The 1,331-nt window shown below is 53.8% G+C and overlaps 3 protein-coding genes across 3 annotated transcripts; all 3 read right to left on the bottom strand.

Moving 5' to 3' along the window:
* Nucleotides 1–24: 24 nt before the first annotated feature.
* PPTG_07936 (hypothetical protein) lies at nt 25–213 on the bottom strand (the record flags this gene model as incomplete). Its single annotated transcript, XM_008902311.1, has 1 exon — nt 25–213. One exon carries the CDS (start codon nt 211–213, stop codon nt 25–27), a length of 189 nt encoding a protein of 62 aa, XP_008900559.1.
* Nucleotides 214–222: 9 nt separating this feature from the next.
* On the bottom strand, nt 223–506 carry PPTG_07935 (hypothetical protein; the record flags this gene model as incomplete). The annotated part of the gene is made up of 2 exons (XM_008902310.1): nt 223–278; nt 347–506. 2 exons carry the CDS (start codon nt 504–506, stop codon nt 223–225), a joined length of 216 nt encoding a protein of 71 aa, XP_008900558.1.
* Nucleotides 507–766: 260 nt separating this feature from the next.
* On the bottom strand, nt 767–1,325 carry PPTG_07934 (hypothetical protein; the record flags this gene model as incomplete). Its single annotated transcript, XM_008902309.1, has 2 exons — nt 767–1,000; nt 1,068–1,325. The coding sequence occupies 2 exons, from the start codon at nt 1,323–1,325 to the stop codon at nt 767–769; spliced, it is 492 nt and encodes a 163-aa protein (XP_008900557.1).
* Nucleotides 1,326–1,331: the final 6 nt, after the last annotated feature.

Raw genomic sequence — 1,331 nt, 5'->3', positions numbered from 1 at the left:
TCAGCCACAAGCAGCCACCCCTCCCTACCAAGCCCCCAATCGGTCAGCGATCTCACACGCTTCGAGGATGGAGCTCGCTGGCCAGTTGCTCGTGCCCCAATAGAAAGCCCAGTCTTGTTCGATGATGTAGTTCATGGCACGCACAGTCTCTTCGATAGGAGTACACGGTTCAGGGTGGTGGCAGAAGATCACATCAACGTAGTCGAGAAACATGGTTGATTGCTATACCCAGGCAGGGATCTCCCGGCCGTTGGCGATGGTCACCGGACGAGGCTTGGCTGGCAAAAAGGTTATCAATGTTATCGATGTGGCCAAGCACTCCAAATCGGAGCTACGAGCAACCAACCAGTGGGAAGCACAAACTTAACGTGCGGCATGTCCTCGGCTACTCCACGAAACATGTCAGCCCAGCCGTGCGCCGTGTCTCCGAGTCCGTGGAGGAAGAAGACCACGGCACTGGGCTTCTCGCTGTTGTACACTACTGTGTTCTGCTTGTCGACGACCATTGTGGAGCTGCAGCTGCTGGACACAAGCGCGAGGAGAAGCAAATGGAGAAGTACGCTCAGGTTCATGGCAAATTGTCGAAATGACACAAAACGTATGCGTAAAAGGCTGGAGTTGATGCAATCTTTCGAGACAAGTGAGGCGTTATCAAGAGTGGCATCTCGGGCTTTGATGATGCAAATGATTGCAACATTTGGTGCATTTTGGTTCACAGTCTCCACAAGGAGCTCGACAGGCATTGCAAGCTTCGATCTCGATCTCTCTACTTCTGTGTATCGGGGATGACGCGCTGGAGCCACTTGGTTACGTCATCCAGCTCCTCCATGCAAGCGCCGTGCTCCATGTCCGGGTACGAGTGGAATTCGATGTTCTTCACACCAGCCGTCTCCAGCTTCTCCTTGGACATCTTGCCGTAATCGAAGCGCACCACTGGGTCTTGTTCGCCGTGACACATGAGCAGCGGCACATCCGCAGTCTCTGGAGCGAATTGGAACGACTTTTCAAACCACAATACATCCACGTCAATAACCTACTCCCTATATCTCAAACAATTCACAACTTACAGCGTAGCGGGGCAAGTACCCGGACATTGCGATAATTCCACCCAACACCGTCTTGGTTTGATAACCCGAGAAAAGTGACAGCGCCGCGCCCTGACTGAACCCTCCCAGCACGATACGTGACAAGGGAATCCCCGCTGCCACCTCCTTCTCGATGATCTCCATGATGCGGTCACGAGAGGCGTCGATGCCGTCAGCGTTGTCGCCATTCACGCGAGCCAGCGACTTGATGTCGTACCATGCAGGCATGCGCATTCCCATGTTGAG

Source organism: Phytophthora parasitica (assembly GCF_000247585.1).
Source record: "Phytophthora parasitica INRA-310 unplaced genomic scaffold supercont2.13, whole genome shotgun sequence".
NCBI classification, from domain to species: Eukaryota; Oomycota; class Peronosporomycetes; order Peronosporales; family Peronosporaceae; genus Phytophthora; species Phytophthora nicotianae.
Note: the sequence above shows the minus strand (reverse complement) of the source record. Positions and strands in the feature narration are given on the sequence as shown.